The 20,528-nt window shown below is 36.6% G+C and overlaps 1 protein-coding gene across 1 annotated transcript in view; it reads right to left on the bottom strand.

The window, feature by feature from the left end:
- Nucleotides 1–20,528, bottom strand: part of acvr2ba (activin A receptor type 2Ba) — a 57,550-nt gene that overhangs the window by 15,911 nt on the left and 21,111 nt on the right. The window contains exons 2-3 of the mRNA XM_088919528.1: nt 1,784–1,991; nt 471–580 (exon numbers count right to left, since the gene is read on the bottom strand). Coding sequence (XP_088775654.1) covers nt 471–580; nt 1,784–1,991 — 318 coding nt within the window. The remainder of the gene's footprint in view (nt 1–470; nt 581–1,783; nt 1,992–20,528) is intronic.

Here is a 20,528-nt window from a genome sequence, read left to right as displayed (position 1 = left end):
AATATTAAACTGACCTTAATAGAGATCAATGCTGATAAAAGACAGGAAATATTTCCCTTACTTCCTGCAGTAAGCTATTAGATGCTATTCAAGCTCTGACTGGAAAGGCAAAATTCCGCCCTTCTAATCAAACACTGCCTATATACGTTTATTATGCAAAGCATCTGAAGTCACGTCTCATTGTGTGCAAAGATGGGCAGAAACATTTTACTGCAGTTAGATTTAAATTGCAACAAACATCCAATTCAATTTAAATTAGATTTACTGGCATCTGTTCTACTAGTATTAAAAATACACTACATTTGTTACCATGAATTGTAACAGCTTTGAAATCCTATAGCAACAGCATGCTAAATATAGCAGACTAGCAATTTGTTGGATTTTGCACAATAATACCATTCACGGAACAGTGCAGCTTTAAATACGTGTCTAACAGATATTTATTAAATGGTTAAAAAATACATTCTCACCACTTGGTGTAGTCACACCAGGTAAATGGGTAAATTTTTCATTGCAGTAGTTTCCCTCGCAGCAGCAGAAAAAGACTTGGGGGTTTTCCTCTGTGGCTACACACTCTTGTCTGTCAGGGTACAAAAACACGTCAAACAACTGATACAGCTTTGAGTGAAACATACCAAAGCCTGCACAGAATGACAGGTGATGGAGAAACTAAGCGTAAGAGAGCTTTGACACCAAGCTTTCTGTATTGACAAGTGACTGCAAAATTCTACAGCAGATCGCCATGAGACGGCATTTTTGAATTGGATACAAAGGACTTTTTGGGCTAATTCTGATCCTGAGTACAGAAAGCCTCAGTATGAAAAGTCACAAACAATCTACAAGAGCATTTGCTCCTTGCATAGGAGCCTGCAGTCACTTTAAGACTGGTTCGTGCCAGTTTAAGAAAATGAACCATAATCCATAATGGATCAACCAGTTTTAAAAAAAGTTATTTTGAATACGCAAAACCATTTTCTGAATTACAAATGCGCTGCGAGCAATTGTATACTAAAATACTATACTTTAACACCATTTGTCTTTGATGTCAAATAATGCAGGATTTCTTCCAATGACACCTCAAATAGAAGTCTCTATGTGAAATGCAGGTCACGTTCTCTAAACTGGAAAGATCCTGCTAAAATCTAGTTTGTACTACCTGGCTGCTATGATCAGGCAACATCAGTGGCAATACAAAATTGGTCATGTGCTGAAGGGAAAATCTGGAAAGAATCCAGCTAGAAAATTCTTAAAATTGTTCTACAGAATTGCTCTGCAGAAAGTGGCCAAGTAAGACAAGTTATTACAAACAGGGATTCCGTCCTGCACCTGAAGTTTAAGTTCCAGGGTCTCTAAGTTGGATGGACAAAAATAGAAATGACTCACTGACTTGATAGAATAGAAGAAACAAACTTTCTTAATGTCTGAAGTACAGCAGTCTTTTTATTCAAAAAGGCACACAGACTCTTTTAAAGCTTGTCAATACAATTATAAAAAAGGAAAAATTAATTACAAGCTTCATCCCAAAGAAAATAGTTTTTTTTTTCTAGTCAAACAATATTTAAACCCGTTTCAGAGGGGGAAAAAACCCCAACTTGCTCAACTTATTTGCACAAGAACAGAAGCACAGATGAAGACCTTTACATTCACCTGACTTTCAGTATTGAAAAGCTTAGTATGTTGGAACAAATCGCAGAAACATTTCACATTTAAGGTTTACAAATACTAAGAGCTTGCTTGATTGCAAAAAAAGACAGTTCAAAGTCACTGAGAAACCTATGCTGACCTGTCATAGCAGTTGAAGTCGTCCAGCCAGCAGCCCTTCTTCACCAGCTCGATGGTGCCCGAGTTATTGCGCCAGGAAGCATAGCAGTGGAGCCGCTTGTCCTTCTCCCCCTCGCAGCGCTCCACGCCGCTCTGATTCGTCTTATCAAACTCCCAGTTGGCATTGTAGAAGATGCACTCTCGGATCTCAGCCTCCCCACGGCCCGGCCCTGAGAGGGGGGGGGGAAAGGTTGAGGCAAACTTAGAAGCATTCCAATGAAAGTTTGGCACTTGCCACCGCAATCCACGGAACCTTTGCTGCATTTGAAATATCACGCGACGGGAAAAGTTATGTTCACGTGTATTTGTGTGTGTGTGTGTTTGGGAGGGGCGGGGGGGCGGCAGTTTTGGGTGGTGTCTTTTAGTTTTTCAGACAGATTCAATTAAGAACAATAGCCAATTGATATTCTTCAGGTAAGAAACTTTCATGTGCTGTACAATGCATCTGATAAAGGTGCAAATCTGAAGTGAGCAACAAGATTTTAAAGCATACCCATTTTAAGTGGAAATATGAGCTTTTGGAAACCACACATACATCAAAAGACTAATGCCATCACCGTTTTTAATACTTTCATTGTTTTAAGTCCAGGGGCTTGGCACTTTCTTTTGAGCCATGATGATAACTGCATTCCCAAACACTAAATGTATCCTACTGGCAGGAGCAGAGTGAAATAAATATCCTGTGACGTGGAGAAAGGTTCTCTCTGCTTTGATTTGTTTATACTGCTCCTCGGGATTGTGTGCATCTCAGAATATAACCATGATCAAAGGGACACTGCTGTCGTAAGGCCAACGCCACATACACGTTCAATACAGGCATCAAGCTTTGAGAGTAAAAATAGGAGCTTTGAGATGTCTCCCACAGTGCTAAAATAGCTATTGAACCCTTTTAAGTACTGCCAAGGGTACACTGCTATAATAAATAAGTAAAACTGTGACTGCAAATGTCATCCTGAAAGCTCTATTTGTATCCCTTGACTGTCACAACATGATCAGAACCAATTCTGATCGCACAGAGGTCAACTTTCTCTTTATGAAGCCTGCTATTTTAGTCCACCTTTAGTTTATATGGAACACATAGCAGAGTATTGTGAACCCAGTGTTCCACACAAACTCAGAAGAAATCTTTCCCTGATCACGTAACAAAAAGGTTCAATATGACAGATACTGCAACAGCACAGCCTGTTCTATATAAGCCACACTGAAAGAAGAACATGTACAAGCATAATAACTTTGGATTAATTTGACATTAATAAAGAAACGGACTAATTATTAAAATAATTTGACATTCCAAAAATAATCCAATTTAATCAAATTCTACAATAAGCTCACCCATTATATTAGATTGCAAACTGCTTTGCTACAATAAGTTTATAAAGCACATTTCCCAGTATATGAACATTTTGCATTACGGTGCAAGGGCTTTTTTAGGCTTGAATTTTTATGTTTTACTCTCTAAGTAGTTTTACAGAGCAGTTTAATCCTAAAAATGTACAGTTGCTGCTAAAGAGTATAATTTTTCGATAGTCCTTTCATATATGGTATCCAAAATGATTTCATTACCCAATCTTCCCAATTTTTAGTTTTTTTTTACAGTTTGAAAGCAGAGACATGTTAAACTTAAGATCTGACTGAACCATGGTCACCTTACACATACAAAAAATTTTGTATATTCACTTATTAACACAGCTTGCATTGTAAAATCAATCTTCTAACAAAATCAAAGACTAAAGATTATTAAAACGGGGGAAAAAAACAAAAGCTTATGCCTGACATTGAGGTGACAGAAAATCATTGAAATACAGATGTGATAGAAGGTCATCTGAAGGACTACAGCTATTTCATAGAACTGTGGAAAAAAAACACAAGCAAAAACAAAAGCTTAACTTCTTGTAAATTCTGAAAAAAGGGCAAAGAACATGACTATAAATATAAAGCAACTGCAATCTTCTCATTGGGGACCCAAGCGTGAAGCAATGTTTACTATACGACACAAATTTGGCAAGGTTGGATACAGCAGATGTTCCCACAAATCTGTGCATTACGGTTGCTAAGCAACATGAAATGTAGGGAGCCTTGGTGACAACCCATCCCCCGACAAGCCTCTCCTCACACACATACATGATACACAAACAGCTTATGTGATTGCTGTGGAAATGAACAGGAAAAAAAATGTCCTGTATACATTAATGTACAAATATTATAACACCCTGCTGCCTCAGTTAAAGACTCTTAACCACACAACAGAAGACATTACAAGGTCCCCTAGCAGACATTAAGGTTAATGGAAATTTCAAATAGTGGACATGGCAGGAAAAATCTTTTTTTAGGACAACAACTAGGTACGAGCACACAAGAACATTCACATTTTCAGAAAAGGATATCACCCAAGCTTCTTTCTATAACTTACTGGGTATCTGTCTCAACAACATGCTACTAATAACAGTAGCTTTTTCCACACTCCCACAAGGCTTTATGTAAATAACCTTTGTTCTCCGTTTAAAATGCATGTCCACAGTTTTCTTTGTCCAACATATGGGTCGTGTTTGCTTGTTGATTCTAAAGAAGTCCACTGTGTTGACATCACCAAAGCCACCAAGCAATCTAAAATCTTGAATCGGGTCCTCTCAGTTCAAGACTTAAAACATTTAGAGTGTATCTGGTTGCTTTTTTCTGAATTGATCCTAGATTTGTATTCTTAAAATGTTTTTTTTAATTACGGTGACTACAATTGTACACAATATTCCAAATGACGTTTTCCCATCCTATTTATTATACTATTTGAACATCCCTTAACTGAAATCCACCCTTTATCTATATATCTGAACAGCTTAGTTTTTATGACTTTTCCACAGGATAGATAATGCTAATGTGGGCACATCATTTTCATTTGTCCTACAGACATTTCCTTGCGCCGTGGAACAAAATATTTTTACCTGCTCAATTCAGCTGATTTGTCAGTCTTTCTATAGCACAGCAGATAGGATAGTCAGGCACGTTCTTATAAATACTTAAAACATAAAAAATGATTAGGATATTGAGGGTATGCACTATTTTAAAATCATTTTTAGTGTTGGCATTTCTTGTTCATAATAGTATTAAGCAGGTTAGCATGAGAATTATTAAACTCCTGTCTGTAATTTAGGATATGCCACCAAATATGCCACAAATAGAAAAAAAAAGCCCATACCCTAGGGAAAGAATACTGATCCAGTTCGAAGAAGAGCTATAAAACATTTCTCCATCTCAAAACAAAGCAAGTGGAAGAGAAGCTCAGGGTGAACCGAGGACACTGAAACTGGTGAAGCGCTTGGGAGTTTCACTGCAGACAGGAAAAAGTAATGGAAGGTACAACCAAAGGCCTCATAAATTCAGCACAGCAAATGTGTCACTACTGAAAAAGAAGTATTTTCAAGCATGGATATTTAATGGCCATACCAGAGAAAATGTTCCTTCAGGTTACAAAGGAAAAAAAAGTGTGTAGCAGTAATTTCATTTATGTGGCTACATACTATCTTTAGTATTAAAAGATACTAAAATAAGCTTTGGGAAAAATAATGAAATGTCTACTTTGCTATACTGTAAATTTATATGAAATGGATCTCCCCCTGCTGTAACTATCTCCAACCCCATTATTAAACTGAGAAGTCAGAACAGAACAGGCAATCCCTCAATGTAATGATTTTTAAAGTAATCTGTAACAAAATATGAAAAAATCTTTTTGCAGAGAAACAATCATAGATGAGTAGCAATCTCTCATGTGGTCTGATCATATGATCAAAGTTATCAGTGATCAAAGGCCCTAGGCAGGGCAGTCCAATCCTGGTCCTGGAGGGTCAGTGTTATTGCAGGTTTTTCAGGTCTCTTTAAAGCAGCAGCTTCTGAAGAGGTTGAAGAAGCTGCTAAATTGGTCCACTTAAGCCAGTAGCCAGACAATTTAGCTCATTAAGTGTCATTCTGGAATGAAACCCCTCAGACACACTGGTCCTCCAGGACAAGGAATGGCTGCTTTCTGTACCACGGGTGTCCAACCTAACTGCCTGTTTACAAAGTCTGGGTGTCTGCATTCTCCTTAAATAAAATCTGTTAAGTCTTTTGGTTTCTGCTACAAAGCTTCAGTTAATTTAATTTACCAATACAATTCATTACATTCTAGACTTTTTATTATACACTGGACTCTCTCAAGGTGCTTCAGTACATAACAGGTACTATAAGGTTGACTATATAAAGCTACAAGAAACAAAAAAAACTACAGTATTCAAACTTTTTTTAGCTCAATTAAAACCTTTTTATACTTTCAGTTTTATCTAGACTATTCTAACTTTCAAATCTACTACAGGACATTAGTAATACTGTAGTAGTGTTTAACCTGATTACATAGCTCCACCATAAAAAACATTTTAAAAAGCTACTGTCATGTGTACTAATCATCAGAATCTACCACTGTGATTTGTTTGACTTCCATAAAGTTATAAGTTGAACACCATTGGTAAGCAGTTCAAACAGAAAAGAACCATTGAGTGAGTGCAGGCTGACTTTTTAAAACAATTTGCTTAAACAAAACTTCATTTATTCAAAAGCTGCACACAGAAATCTCTTGCAAGCTTTTCACTCAGTTTAAAAAAAATGTTTTAATTGTTCTAAATTGTCGGTGTCTTTTAAATAAATCAATGCGAAAACATACATTTAATTTAGAACAGACTTGAGGATTTTACTGTCCCTCATTTTCAAATGCCTAAACTGTGTACACAGAGCTATCCAGTCCTTTAGTAGGATTAATGTTCCAGACTGTTATTAATGTTATTAAGAATTAATGTTCCACTTCTAAAACTTCACTGTCCCCATGCTGTCAACAGTTAGTGTCATCACAAGTTGAGTAAAATGTTCTCAGTCTCACGTCAGCTAAGGAATGGACTCCCCCATTACTGCTTCTAATAACATGCTGTGAACTTTAAAACAATACAGACTGTCATTTGAATAAGAATAAAAATCAAAACCTTACCACTAAACTCACAGACCTTTTCTTGTAAAACGTATTTAGGCTGAACTATGTTACCTCAACACAGAGGTAATTCTTGAGAGTTATTCTTTCCTTGACAGCACGTCTATCAGTGGTGCACTATTTTTTTCCTCGATAATGTTAAGGATTATGTTCTACAATCGGATACTCTGATTTTAAAATTATCCATTAAAATTTTGGGTACAAAACATCTGCAATGGTTCGCTGATTATGTTTTTATTTTTAGATGCCTACAGACAGGTTTCTTTGGTGCTGAACGAACTGCAGGAACAGGTCTCAATTTTGCATGTTGCCATCTTGCATTTTTATAACTAGGCTTACAGATTGTATGGACATGTAGGCTTCAAAAGCTATTTTAGTTGGCCAATACGGCTTTGGTGGTATTACAACAAGATAAAATACAATGGTTGGTGAACAGTGGAGTGGTAATGTATTAGGCATAAAACAACATTGGGAGACCTGTTTAAGGGAGTGTAAGAGTTGGACTGTACTACACAGAAAGAGGTAAAATCACCCGATACATTTTTTACAGTTTTTGTTAAATTATTGCAAAAATGTTAAGAAACACCATGAGAATTAGCTGGCATAAATTAGACATAGCCAATTGTCCAAAGGCCTGGTAAGAGGCTAGAACCCTTTTTATTAAAACAATATTCTACTTTTATGCAAACTACTTTAATTATTGGAAACGTTTTACAGCTGATTTAAAAAAAATAATTTAAATTTTAACAGTTAGTTTTCTCAAAAGTGTTTTGTAAAGTTATTCTACCAAATCGGTTGTAGCATAAGTCATTTTAAGGCTTTTAACAGATTTTACAGATTCCCTCACAACTCAGAGACATGGGTTATAATAAAAGTCAACCAAACATAAAATAGTCCTGCTCACCATACTGCTGAAGTCTGGAATTCATTTCATACATCCCATAAACATATCCCAGAAACAACCCTCCTACTGGATTCACATCCCACAACACAAACACTAAACCTCAACATTACACAGGCATTTCATACAACCACCAAGATCTCTAATTAAACACAGATGTGGTAACCACAAAACCCACAGTCAGTTTTTGTATCACATAAAACAAATTTAGGAGCAAAAATACCTTCATTTGGCTTTAAACCTCTTTTAAAAATAGCCTAAGGCACACCGCCGTTTTACATAAACCAATTTTGCCCTTATAGCCTTTAACAAGGCTGTCAATGAAAGTATAATCATTAGAATCTACAAGTTTGTGTTGCTGCACGACACGATTGTTTTGTAACTACAGGGAATGATGAATATCTGGTCTTGCATTATCTTATCCCAGACTTTTAATCAACAACCTGATGAAGGGACAAAAATGTTAACACAGTTCATATTAAATCAAGTGAGTTAAGCACATGGGTGGAAAATTCTTGTATGGGCAATACTGTATTACACACTCTAGGATTCTAGTTACTTTTTAAATTAAATATACAACCATTTTAAACTATACTTCAGTCTAAAGCAGTCTAACATTAGTTGAGAGCAAAAAAGGTTTCTCCACATAAAATTAACAAGTGGGAGTTATTACAAGGTCTCCTTGAACAAATGAATGAAAACATACAGCAGAATGTTAACAGAACAAAAATTTTGATAATGAAACTAAGACCATTTTGAAATTGTACAAAGCTCTACCAGATTTTAACTAAATATCCCTAGGTTCATAATTAACAGTTTGCAATTCTTTTGTTAGGTGTTAGACATTATATTAAGTACAAAAGATGTCATTGTTCAGAGGAACATTTTTTTTCTCAACTTCAACATGCATTACTGAGTTATGAATGTAAAACAAATCCTAAATAATATATTGCAAGACTAAAAGCACTTAATCTCTTGATTTAAGTACTGGAAACCAGGTACATTCCTATACTATATATCCCAGTCTAGTCATTTTAGTGAAATAACAGAAAGCGAGATGGACACGGACAACCCATGGCAATAGACTACCATTACAAACACGTTTTAACCATAGTATCACTTCAGGGAACAATTTCAGTTCCCTCTCCCCAGGAAATACACAGTTGGTTTGGGTAACTGCATACTATCCTTGGGTTAATTGGTCCCATCTGATTCCCAAGCACATGTGGTGAGTTCCCCTTGGTGGGCTGCCCAGAGAACTTATGAAAACAGTTAAATGGAGAGATTAGTGGTATGCGGTAGTAAGATTAGTGAATTGCCCCCAGACTAGCAATGCCCCAGTCTCCCACCAATTTAAGACTGCTGTGGCTTTTGGGAATAATAACTATAACAATTTTTCACACTTAGAGGGTGCTTTACATCCCAAAGGATCCAAAAGCTGTTTACACATAGGAGGGGACCCACATCAACCAGCAGAGTATAACACACAATTGGGTGTCATGTGGCAGCAATTGTAAGTCAGCAGCTCTACTTCAAAGTAGCAAGAGCAGAGCTAGTAGACAAAAAAACAGGAAATGCAGCACGTTATAGCCAGTTGTAGTTCTTTCACACTTGTTCAAAATGTAAGACTTCCCCAAACATTTGTTTTAGAATTCTTCTGCAGACCAGCCAATAGTCTTCATTCCACTCCCACCTTCCTCCCTCTCCATCAGAAACATTACTTAAAGACTGCAGACAGATGTGTTTTGAAATAATTTATTACTGTTCTTGTATGTGCTCTGGTTTTGTTAAATAAGTTTAGATACAAGAATTATAATTGGAACTTGCTGACTAACTTCTGGTGCCAAGAATCAGATTGCTAATTGGGCTGGTGACTGGATTATTACTGGATTATTGTAGAAGAAAAAAATCTTTAGTTTATAGTGTATAAAAGAGTCTTAAAAATGCATTCTTTTTCTATACTTAATATAGGATTTTATAAAAATTGAACTTTAAATGAATCCAAGATTGACATGCATATTCATTGCTTTAGCCTTGGTGAATTCTTCTTTATTTGTGATAATGGATAATAAACTGCTCCTGCTAACAAAGACATTTCAACTGGAAATGATACACTAGTCTTGGTGAAACATTACAATTCCCTCAGTGACAAGATGAATACCAAGTCACCTAAAACTCATGTATCCTTGAAACTGTTAAATGAGAATTCTTGCCATTACAGCTTTCAAACAAAGAAATTCTGTAAATTCTTCTATCAATGCACTATGTTTTAAAAAAATTTATTTATTATACCTTTTAAAGTCGCAGGCTACTGCATGAATATGAAAAAGGTTAAGAGAATACTGAAAAACATTAAATGGTCTCAACTATCTCTGAATATCAAGACATTGCATACAACACCACAAAGAAAAGGTGAAGTTACATACAAATGGCAGAAAACTGGATACACATGTGTATACATATTCCAACAACAATATGATCTTCTAAATTTGATATAAAAGAAACTTCCTTGACCATTCCCCCTCAGGCTTTGTGAATATTTCTGGAAGACACATCTGGCACTCATGCAGATAAAAGAAATTGGAGCCCAGTAATGAGAAGATTCACTGAACAATGAGGGGATATCAAGTAAGAAATCAGCATTGATGTACATCTTGGTGACAAATGCTTTTTCCCCCCCCATAAAACCTGTCAGTTTTATTGTACACAGTTTGAAATTGCTATTAGTCAAGACTTTGACAATGTCCCCCATAACATAAGGAGAAGGAGGAAGCTTCTCCAACTGCAACTCATGCTCCTGACCTTATCTCTGCAGCGACACAAGCTTCAACACTATGTGATGCACCTTGTTGACGTCAGCTCCCAAGATGTTGGAGGGGTTCGCCGTTTCACTGAAAGGCTAGATCCCCAACAAAATAATCCCAGCATAGAGCTTGGTGGTACTGAGCCAACTGTACAGCACCACATGGAGATTCTTGTTGGCTAGTAACACGACCATGTCTTGAACTTCTTATCTGGATCACAAAGCCAGCACTTTTTTCCACTTGAGTCACTTTGGTGCTTAAATATGAACATTTATGAAATGCCACTGAGTTGTTTCTTTTTCAAAATAAAGAAAAGTTTAACTTTGCAATGCGAGCAGTGGGACTGCCAGAAACAGTAGTTAAAACATGACTGAATTTTAAATTCCCATTTATTGGCTAATCACATTCCCATACATCATTAAACATCAAAGTGTCTGAATTGACATAAAACATTGGTAATGTTGCAGGTGGAGGTGGAAAAAGGGACTTCTAATCTTATCCAATTTGGTGCCGTGGGGATGCCACAGCCTATCCCAGCAAGAAGCGGGCACAAAATAGGATATATCCTGGATGGGACACCAATCCACCGCAGGGCACACACAAACTCATACCAGGACCAATTTTAACTATACTTCAGGACCAATTAACTTTCCACTATATCTTTGGACTGTGGGTGGGACCAGAGTGTCTAGAAGAAATTCACACAAACACGGAAAGAATATAAAAATAAGAAACCCAGGACCACAGCAGTGGCCTAACTTGATCCCAGAATTTCAAAGTCCTTTTTAATGAAATTTAGTTGGGGGAAAAAAGTTTAAATGGAATGGAAAAAAAAAACAAAATAGCTGCACATACCACCTAACAACGGCAGCTACTTCACTGGTCACATATGACCAGTGCATCATACACACACAGCTACAAATCCAACTCTGGTGATGTTTTAATTTACAGATCTCTGGAGTTCATCAGGTTTCAGTGTGAGAGCAAGTTTGAGTAGAATACCCTCTCCAGCAAGTCAGAAATGTCCATTTTTAAATAAATATAATCTGATGAGTGGTAGGAAGCTGACCAAGGTATCCATCCTTGATTAACACAATCAATAAAGGACGAGAACAGCCATATGCAAAATGTTCCCATCTCCGATGCTGCATTATTTTACATAGCAAAATGCTGGTAACCTGCTGAATTAAAGTGTGCCCTCCATTCATTTATGCATCACTTCAATTTTATAGCTCTACAATACTTAATTTTATTTTTCAGAAACTCCGAGACAAATTAAGAATTTGGTCTATATCTGAGTATTACAAGAAATGAAATTACTATTGACTCCAAACCATTTGGACTTTATTTTTCCTGAATTCAGCACTGTCCTAATTTGATCCCCACAAAAAAAGTATTTCAACAAATACACAGAGCTAGGGGAATTTTTGATCACACATCCCCAAATTGTTGATTATAACAAAGCTTCTTAGGAAAATCCACAAAGGCCACTGAAGTCTTTCCTTACTGTGCCCTTTCTTCAGAACACACCATGACACCCTTAATTTGTGGAAAGTAAAAAGCAACTGACAGTGCAAAGCAGAGCCTTGCAACATGCTGGGAGGATGGACTAAGTCCTGATTATCTCCAGGCAGCATCTGCCACGTGATCAAGCAAACCCTGTGGTAAGCAATCTTCCTACCGAGCCAACAACACACACTGTATAAATAAACCACCCCAAGACAGCGCTTAGACTTGGCAAAGGCACATACTCTAACAGCTAAGTATTAAGCACATGCGTCTTTAAGAGCAGGGGGGGGGGGGGGGGAATGGCATTATAATTAAGCAACACTCCTAAAAATTCTCCTGTAACAGGGTGTGTCTGTCTGCCATGATCATTTAATCCCCAAACCCTTCATAGCAACAGTAGCATTTAGTGTCCACATACATCACTGTCGACCAGCTAGCTGTAGCCAGGAGGGCAGTGCCAGATTGATGAGGTTTCACAAGCAAACAAGACTGCATTAGCCCTTGACTCGGACATAAGCTGTGGCTAGTCAGCAGACAGCCAGATTAAACTGTTCACAGGTTTTATTTCTGCAGCTTCCTAAATATGAACACCTAAAGCCACTCAGACTGTGTCCGTATTTTGCTTTCTTGAAAACAAAAAGGCCATCCAATTACAAGAAGGTATAGCAAATTTTGATTTTATCTAATCTTTGTCACAGATCACCACAAGGAGCTGAGCTCCAGGAAAAAATAGATCTCAGGATTGATTGTGCAGACAAAATGCTTTATTCACCTTAAACATTAAATATCATTCATTAACGTACCTTAACTCTATGATCATTAGAACACTGTGAATGTCTCATTACACCCTATGAAACAAACATAGTACTCAATGTTTTAACACACACACCCCTTTAATACTAAGATAACTAAAAGCACTTAAACCTTAGGTTTTTCCTTTTAATGGTGAATTCTGTTATTGGTATTTATGTATATACAGTATATAAATTGTTGATAAATACATCTTATAAATATGCCAAAAAATGCTACTTTGAACGTTGTGCCATCATCTACAATTGCTTCAAATCTTCAAGGTTCAAACGAACTTGAGGATATAACAAACATGAGCATTTTAATTTACACAGGCCCAAGGGCAAGTGTATATAAAAGATGAATTCTGGTGTACACAAAACACTCTTTTGTTCTGGAACATTATTATTAACATAGATTGTGAATGTAATAAATTGTAAAAAAAAAAAGATTAATTTTCTTCCTGAGGAGTCTTTGCGTGTTGCAGATATCTGGGTCCAAACAAATCTCACAACACAACATCCGCCAGCTTAATAAAACAATATAATTTTTACTTTGCTAAGCCTGTAATCGATTAAAGCTGAACTATGGTTCACAACCCATTCATCAGTTGTATGAACTACAGAGGCTGAGTTTTCCCTTATCCACTAACCAAGTGGTATTGACTATACCAATCTCGCCAACAGTACAGAAACATACCCAAGTAAAACTACACCAGTAACACTAGGCACTAGAGTTCTGGGACCACTCAGCTAAAATGGCAAATTCTTCTTCTGGAGTGTCATTAAGTACGAGTACCAAGTGGCTATGGAGAAAACCCCAAAACCTAACTATGTCTGGGGAAAAAAATGAAAAGGGGGCCCACAACATTCCCAGAGAAGAGAATACATAGAGGACTAAGTATTACCTGCATGTATCAGGGGCTCAAATTTTCTTCACAGAATGGAAGTGGTAAACTCGATGGGTCACTTTTTGTATCAGTACATCAATTTAATCTTTGTTAAACATGAAATGCATAATTCTTGCCGTAATAAACGCATAAGACCCAGATAGCGGCTATAAGCCACAAAGGCAGTCAACAAAAGGTCTTAAAAAGGCAAAAGGTCTTAAATGATCATCCCACTTACCTCCAACCCTATTAGATCTGGAACAAAATAAGATTGAACACTGAAGCTAGTGTCAGATATAAAAATATTTTGATTGTACTACATCTTCAGTGGTCATATTTCATTGTAAACTGCCATGTGGCAAGGCCATCTAAAAAAAATAAAATCAAGCAAAACGCAAAAGGATCTGTTAAATGTTTTTTCAACAAGACCCAGTTAAACTGAAGCAGTCACTGACATTTAGACAAAGTGGTTCTATTTTAAAACAATATTTTGTTCAGACTTAATTTTCTACAGTTCTTCACCAATGAAAGACATACAAAGATTGCATATTGGTGCACAACATCTGGTAAATTATATGCATACTACACAAAAATATGATAAAGGAATACTTCTGTTGGTAGAAAAATCAGAAATGTTAAATTCTTAATAAAAAAAATAATTTTCGATAAGGAACATGTAAAGGTTTATTCCAATGCTGAAACGAGAAGAAAAGAAACAACGTTTCGGCTGTGGAGCCTTCTTTGGGTCACAGCTGAACAAAAAAAGATGGATTAATCATTAAAATGAACTACGATGGCAAACTTTAGGAATACCAAGATACTTAAAAAATAAGGACCGTTTCATACGAAGCAAAATAAGTAAAAGAAGCCAGGGATTAAACTTGTCTGATCTATAAATGGAAATTAAATTATAAATCTGTTAAGGAGAAAAAAAAATCCTAGCAAATATCCAGCCAGGATTATTAAATATAAAATGCTATACAAGTCAATTTCATTCCTAATCCAATACTGAGTTCACAAAACAGTGTTAGAGAGGAGGTGCTACGATGGCACAAATGAAAACTAAAGGCCAAATCTCTCTAGAGACCAAGGAAGCTGAATGCTTCTTTATGACTGCAGGTCTTTGAAAAATGCTGAGTGCAGAATTCTCTCTTTGGCCCCATTTATTGCTCTCATCAACATAGCAATCTAAGGACTTAAGTTCAGATGCTTAAGAGACCAGCTCCACACAGACTTTGTTGGATAGCAGCTTCATGCATACTACTGATAAACAGTAATGTAAAGTCTCCTCCTGTGGATTATCGGCATTTCCTGACAATTTTTTACCCCGACTGCAAATCTCTACATATTTCACAGTCATTCTGCACCTTTCGAATGCTACACCACAGTGAACCGAAAGCCCCTAGACACCCATGTTGTTAAACCTGTTTATGTGCACTGAGGGCCATCTTTTTTTTAATGGAAAAGGCAGTCCTGAAGGCAAACTTTTGCAATTTTAAGAAGCCTCATTCCAACAAAAAGCAGCAGCTTTTCACTAAACAAATTCATTTCAGTGGAGTCAAGCACGATTCAGAAAAGACTGTGAAAGAAAGATAAATCACCTGAAATAACTGAGCTACGACCAACATTCTTACTCACCTTCTCACTTAGCGATGAAGTCTTCCCTACCAGTTTTTTTTGTTTTCTCTGCAAAACACGGGAATTAATTTGCAGAACAACTTTTACACCAAACACTTCTCTAGCCCTTAGCTTGTAGGATTTGAACCATTTCCTCATTATTGTCCAAATGAAACTTCTATGGAAAACAAAAAAGCAAGATACAATCTTGAGCTTTCATTAAAATCTTTTGGGAGACCGGCTACATGCGATACCCAAATAAAATGTGGACTTTTTTTTTTTTTGGGGGGGGGGGGGGGGGGGGATACTTTGTATCAAATATGAATGATAACATGTTATTGGATAAAAAAATAGTATTCCATACAATTCTCCTTTAATTAACTAAAAAGAAAACCCTTAGTGCCTCACCCACTGAAACTAGTAAATAATACTCTATAAACACACACAGCTTCTCACACGCCTTCCTGGCCAGGAACCCAGGACACTCTTTGTTTTATTGAGCTATAGCCAGCTCCGCTACGCCAGCTCTCAGTGGCACTTGGTCTTCCATGCTGCCCTGTCAAACTGCCTGTGAACTCAAGTGTTGTTCTTGGCAGAACCTACCTGGCCTGCATTTTCTTTCTTTCCAGGCTCAGTGAAAGGGAGTCACTTCCGAAACAGAAGACTCTCAGAAGGAGAATGCAGGTTCCACCCATGATGAAAGCAATAGTTTCCACATTTTCATTCATCTAAATCAGCTGCCCACCCTCTGCATATATGAAGCCTTTATTTAACCAGAAGGCAATTGAAAAATTCTCGTTTACAATGACGACGTGATGAGTACCCATTTATTCACCAGGGCACTTTACAGAAGCAATCTGGCAATCTGAGTGAAGTGTTACTCAAGGGTATACGAGCAGTACCCCACCCAGGACTTGAATCTAAAACTTTTCCCTGTCCAGTGCTGCCCCCATAATGATAGAAATGCTAATTCATCAAATGTGTGAATTAAAAAATGACAGCTAAGCTAAAAAAACATGACCAAAGAACATTTTATCAGCATCTTTCTCCATCTTCCATTGATTACTATCTGGAAAGAAAGTGAGCATAGCTACTTAATACTATTAAACACTCAGTATACATATTAAGCCTCATATCCACTACTCTCCTTCAATTATCCCCGTAAATTAAAAGATTCTGATAATTATATCATTTTATCTCTAGAAGGAACATTTCTCATGTCGAATCTATGGAGGGCAATAACTTGTTTGATTTTAGTAGCTTAGCTTCCATCTGCATTCATCTGGCTATTCAGTTTACTCATCAAGTAATAGAATAGGAAATACCCATCAGAAGTCTAACAATAAAGCAGGTGTTAGGCAAGATTTTATTTCTGATTACACCAAAACATTGTTACAATTTCAGAATTAATTTTATATTATTCTAGCTTCATACTCTTATTTCCCTTCCTGTTTTCAGAAAAAGCATTATATTGATTAAACAATTACAGAGATAATGTCTTCTTTATTCAGCAATCCCATGAGTTTTGTAATGGCTAAAGCAAACTATCTTACTGCTGAGATTTTATTGCCGATCAAAATAGAAAAACAACAGAAAAAAGAGTGTTGATGTCAAAGGGGCAAATAAGCAGAAGTCCTATCCAGATTGTAAAACTACAGTCTCCAAACTGGGAAATTCACAAAACTGAGCTCTCCTGCTTCCACTTCATTTTCTCACACTGGATCTGGTAAACCAGAAGTAAGAAATGTTCGCTCATTGCGATTCTGAAAGTACAAATGCACGAGAAACTAATTGCACTGGTCTCTAAACATACGTCCTTTAGAGCACTTTTCAAGAAGATTACAAAGGGTGTGGAAAAAGTGTAATTACTGGTAAAAGTAGCAGTTGTGTCTGGTACACCTGATTGCATTGCAGTTTAATGGAAGTGAAAAATGCTGCGTACTTACTCCAGAAGAATTTTCAATCAAAGGCTAATAACACTAGCACAAAAAACTTAATTTCATTTTAAACCTCACCACAATTTTGAAGCTGTCAATCACTTGTGCTCTTCATTTACTAAAATTCAGACTAATAGTCTGGGTTTAGAATATGCATCGTTTATTTTACATTAAAATTAGTTTCTTACAGAAATAAAAGTTAATCGCTAGGAGCTGCCTTCCCTTTCATGTGAAAACCTAGAGTGAGGTTAAAACTGAAGCAAGAAACAGGCTTCTTCATCTCATAACATCAAAACAGGGGGAATCCATTATCAGTTTTTAAAGTGTGCATTTAAGCTTACTTTTGTACATTAATTTATACTCCATCACAATAGTTACAAGTTGAAAGTAAGCCAGTTAACTTTTTATTTTAACCCCAACACCAGAGATGAAGAAATTATTAAAACAGACCACATAGACTTTCTGCAGACATACAATGAAATATTATGATTTTCATGCAACGACCGCAGTAATTTGGTAGTCAGGACTACAGTGGCTCAAATGTACCAAAACAGACTGCAACACTAAGTGCAAATCAATGATACACTGAATTGAATAAACACTGCCTTACAGCTCATTTTCAGAAAGGTAAAGCATTTAATCATAATCCGAATTAACTCTACATTACTGTTTAAAATAAAAACTGAAAAGAAAATACTTCTCAAATGTTTTACAAAAATGTCTTGTTGAATTGTAAAGTCGCATCATTATACCGCCTTGCAATTTCATGGCTTCTTATGTTCAATACATCTACATTCTTTTTATGATACAAATGCAAATCACAAATCGGCAAAATGAATGCAGTATATTGACTGAGCTACACTGCTGCTCATGTTCTGCAATGGCAGTTTTCTTTGAAGACTGGCATATTTAGAGGCCTTTTTTTCCACGGAACCCACACTTCCAACTACACTGTACTAATAATATTATTGTACAAGGCAGACTGACAACTTCATTCATCCATAAAAGTTCCAGTCTAATCTTTGTTCCCAAATACAATACAATTAGTGGTCTGTACTCACTTTGTTCTTATCTAAGAACTGAGCAGCTTCTTTTAGTCACATGTCCTGTGGTTACTGAACTGCTTGTGGTATTTTTTATGTGGTTGAGGCAGTCTAAAAAAAAATCAGTAAATGAGAAACACTCATCTCTCAATCTTTTAAACATAACAGGTTTTCAATACTAGTGTTGTTAATGACCTTGTCATGATGTACGCATATAAAATTACTGCAGAAACATTTAATTCCTGTCTAAAGGGTATTGAAACAGATCTTGCTTTATTTTTTTTAATTACCTGAAGTAGAAGTAACTGATTTTTTAATTTAAAAAATACCATGCAAAACAAAATACTCCTCAAGAGGCCATATATGCCACAAAGCACGCTCTGGTGGATGAGAATTAGACTTGTTAGAATTCCACATTCAGCCTCAGCACTTCAACAGATAAACAACTAAAGAATTTCTGCTACAGGCAGATCTGCACATATGCTGTTATTAACATCAAAAATGCTTAGCAAGCATTCAAGGATGTTAACCTCAGAAAGCAGTAGGACAGAAGTTAAACTGTAACTAAGATTATAACTCTGGAGGGGTCTTAATCTGTAAGAGAGAAAGCTGAGGATGTTACTCACACCTGAAGAAGCTCCACAGCCGAAACAGCGCGTTTCCTTTCTTTTCAGCATGGAATAAACCCGTTACCTGTTCCTTTGCATCAACTATATACTTAAGAGTGTGTGAAACATTACTATTAGAATTATGAAAAGTTTGAGCATAATTGTATGCTGCCAGTTTTTAAAGTGGTAGTGTCAGGGTAGTAAAATATGATATTTTGTACATAAATTCACAGACGCTCAGTACACCAAGACCAGAATCAGCAACAAGAGTTTGAATGTACATTAAAAAAAGAAATATAAATGGGCTTAATGATTTTACTGTACATGTCAGTACTTTTAAAAAATAATAATATTCTATTACGGAACAGTGCATGGACACTTGTTTGAAAGAGTAAAGAGGCCATTTCTCATTGCATCCTTTGTTACAAAGAGCAGACATACTGATGGGCTGAAGAGTTCAGATCCTTCCGCAGTGGAAATCAAAAGGTTTACCTGAATGTTTTTGTCCACACATTATATAATGTGTGTCTGTAAAAACAGAATACGTAGACTAAGGGCAGTAACCAAAGGAATGTTGCACACAAAAGTGAATGGAATGTATCTTGGCCTTGCACAGAGGAAGATGGGGTAGCTTGATAAAGGCCTACAGTATCCTGAAGGAGACTAGTAAACTAAATCATTGCAGCTCCTTTCATACACACTACAAATAAATTGTAGGTGTATAAAATATATGAAATGAAAGGTTACATTTATTTTTTCAGAAAGTTTCAGACTTCCCAAAGAACATTCATCCATAATCAGCTTAAAAAAATAGGCAATACTTTACAAAGAATGGCAAAGGTTAGGAACTAGTTATTAATGCACTATATTATACAGTTATGATTCTGTATCAATAGGTGCTTGCACGACTGACTCAAGCCATGTACAATTTGCATGGCAATTGTGTTCTTTGGGCTATAGAAGTTAATCTTGTGAATGATCGCTCCGGTTTACATCCTTAAGCAGAAACAATAGTCTACACACCATTGAATCATTTGATGTGGCATTTGACCAATGATAAATTTGCTTATGCCATTTTCCAACAAGGAGCATTACCTTCAACTCGGGATATCACACTCCAACACTGACAGGCAAACCGGCAAATTCCATTTACACTTGAATTGAAACAACAAAAAGGGCCTTCCCCACAACCTGGCCAGACCACAGCCCCTCTTGTGTGTGACATGGGTGGTGTTGACCTAGAGAACTCCAGGCTAATGGATTTTCCATCTTATTTAGATCTGTGGGTTATCTTAGACCGTGTCAGGAGTGGTTTTCTTGCTATAAATACTTTTCTGGGTAAATCAGAAACAAAGAAATTGAACACTATAAAAAATGAGGGTATCCAAGCAAGTCTAAGTTTGTAAATACTGATTACCTCTTAGACCAGTTGTGAAACCAAGCAAGGCTGAAGACCACTGCAGTTCTCTATGGGCAAAGTACACACTTCTTTATTCTGTTTTGAGCTACTCTAAATATTTAGCTTGATCTCAACAGATACCAGCTGTACTACACAGGGCATGTGAATCATTTGCTTTCAGTTAGTCTGGTGCAAAAAAAAAATGAACA

The sequence above is a fragment of the Atractosteus spatula genome, chromosome 6 (genome assembly GCF_055471065.1).
Source record: "Atractosteus spatula isolate fAtrSpa1 chromosome 6, fAtrSpa1.hap1, whole genome shotgun sequence".
Classification (NCBI taxonomy): domain Eukaryota; kingdom Metazoa; phylum Chordata; class Actinopteri; order Semionotiformes; family Lepisosteidae; genus Atractosteus; species Atractosteus spatula.
Note: the sequence above shows the minus strand (reverse complement) of the source record. Positions and strands in the feature narration are given on the sequence as shown.